Source organism: Wasmannia auropunctata, unplaced genomic scaffold (assembly GCF_000956235.1).
Source record: "Wasmannia auropunctata unplaced genomic scaffold, wasmannia.A_1.0 LD283854.1, whole genome shotgun sequence".
Lineage (NCBI taxonomy): Eukaryota > Metazoa > Arthropoda > Insecta > Hymenoptera > Formicidae > Wasmannia > Wasmannia auropunctata.
In genome coordinates this window covers 1-2,227 of record NW_012079036.1, presented here as the reverse complement: position 1 = coordinate 2,227, position 2,227 = coordinate 1, and the positions used below count along the sequence as shown (strand labels likewise).

General features: G+C 32.8%; 1 protein-coding gene across 1 annotated transcript; it reads right to left on the bottom strand.

Annotated features, from left to right (window-relative positions):
- Positions 1 to 1,137: 1,137 nt before the first annotated feature.
- LOC105461574 (cytochrome P450 9e2-like) lies at positions 1,138 to 2,223 on the bottom strand (the record flags this gene model as incomplete). The annotated part of the gene is made up of 1 exon (XM_011708076.1): positions 1,138 to 2,223. A coding segment is annotated over one exon (1,014 nt), but the record flags the coding sequence as incomplete, so codon positions are not given.
- Between the last annotated feature and the right edge of the window lie 4 nt (positions 2,224 to 2,227).

The following is a 2,227-nucleotide window of genomic DNA, read 5'->3' as shown; positions in this document are numbered from 1 at the left end:
GCGACATTACGAGCAGGCAATAAGGAAAAATCATTGAGAAAAGCCATTATATATGTATATGTATATATGTATATATGTTAACAGAAATAAATAACTACTTCATATGAATAAATAGTTGACTACTTGAGTTTAATTGTATTTCTAGATACTTATAATATCGCAATAAAATCTCATATTCGTAAAGGTTTTCGCTAATTTAAGGAAAAAGTCATTCAATAAAGAAATATTTATCATGTGATCTGGAGCATTGACCATTGTCGTATATAAACCTTGCATTTTTTATCCCTTTTAAATGAACATGCAGTTTTGATTGCAAAAGTAAATTACTCGTGTAATTACGATAGCATAAAGTGTAACATCGGGTAGAAAGCGCATCTTCTTTCACGTCCACGTTATAACGATAATTTGAATGCTTGCTGAGGCGACTCGGCGCGTAGTAGTCTACAATAATATATATTTCAGTCGAGAATTAAAATTAAAAATAAATATAAATTGTAATGGGCCAAGAGCCAAGCAAGATCTTCGTGCTAATCCGTTATATTCATATAAAAAATTACATTAATGCTACCTGCAGACGATCGTTTCGGCTTTACATCAAGTCCTTTTAAAAAGCGCACGTTATGTATAAGTGCTAGTGTCCTAAATAGCGATAATTTTAGCCAAGTTTTGTCGATTCTTTTTGTTAAATTTAATGTCAATTGGTTTATTTGATATAATATTTAATATAAATATATTTTGAGTGACGAAAAACAGGAATATTTGTCAAATAAATATAATGTATGTATAATCACAAGGCAACAACACATATTTGATGCAATAATAAAACATTTGCTGCTATTGATACTTAAATCAAATGAGAGCTTTATAAGTTTTATTTTGTCATTTTAGAAATAATTATTGACATGTAAAATTAATAATAATTATGATTATAATAACATTAGCAAAACAGATATTGTTGATAATGTTTTAATAGTATTATTTTAATCGTTTTACACAATTTTAAGAATAAACTATTTATTGACTAGAGAGTAGCGTTGCAATCTTCTTAGACCATCTTACAAAACAAAAATTATTTTTTTTTAAATTCATCTTAAGATTATTTTATACTACCTTTTAATTAAAAAATAACAGGAATTATATTTCTCTATAAATTTCTTCAATTTCCAAATTTTCAAAAAGACACAAAAAATTATTAAAACTTTTTTACATTTAACGTGTTCTATTGACAGGATCAGTTGCAAGAGTGTGATGAGCATCTTTTCTTGGTAACCCCTTCAGCCAGAAACCACCTTCAGCCTTCATGTTGAAGCCATCCTTAGCATATTTAAGTGGTATCGGCGTCTTCTCGCAGGGTTTCAAATCGCAACGGGCCAGTAAATGAAAGAATACGACTTTTATCTCCAACAATGCGAATCTGTTACCTATACACATTCTAGGACCAAGACCAAAAGGAAAGTAGGCTCCGGAGTTGAGTGTGTCCTTTTTCCGTTCACCACGAAACCGCTCGGGATCAAATTTCTCCGGCTCCTCAAAGTACTTGGGATCACGCTGAAGTGCATAAACTGGTAGCCATACGTCTTGTCCTTTCTTCAAAGAAAATGGTTTCAATCCTGGTAATGCTGGCGGCAGCTCAAAATCTTTTACGGATACTCTATTCAATGGTCCAGTAATTGGATACAGTCGGAGAGCTTCATTAATCACAGCATCTAAATATTCCATGCCGTTAATTGCTTCGTAAGGTGCTTCTCCATTTGTTACTTCCAAAACTTCGTCAATCTCCTTTTGAAGTTTCTCTTGTACGTCGTGATTTATCGCAATTTCATGAGCGGCAAAACACATTAATGTTGAAGAACTGTCGAAACCAGCAAAGAAAAAGATGAATGCCTGTGATACTATATCATCGATACTCAATTCTGCCTTGCCTTCCTTATTCCTGGTTTCCATCATCAGTTGTAACATATCAGGACGAACGATGCCATTTTCATCTCTGGTTTTTATAGTGGTTTCTATGAGATTTCGGAAGAAATCTGCGATTTTCTGACGAACGAGTCTCAAGTCAATTATTTCTGCCAACCAAGGCATGATTCGGTATATGTAAAACTTTAATAAAGCAATACTGTTAAGATTGGTCGATTCTTTGCCGTATACATAGAATTCGTTCTCCGGATTTCTCATGGAATCAACACTTATACCAAAAGCGCAAGTAGCAATCACGTCGTTAGTATAT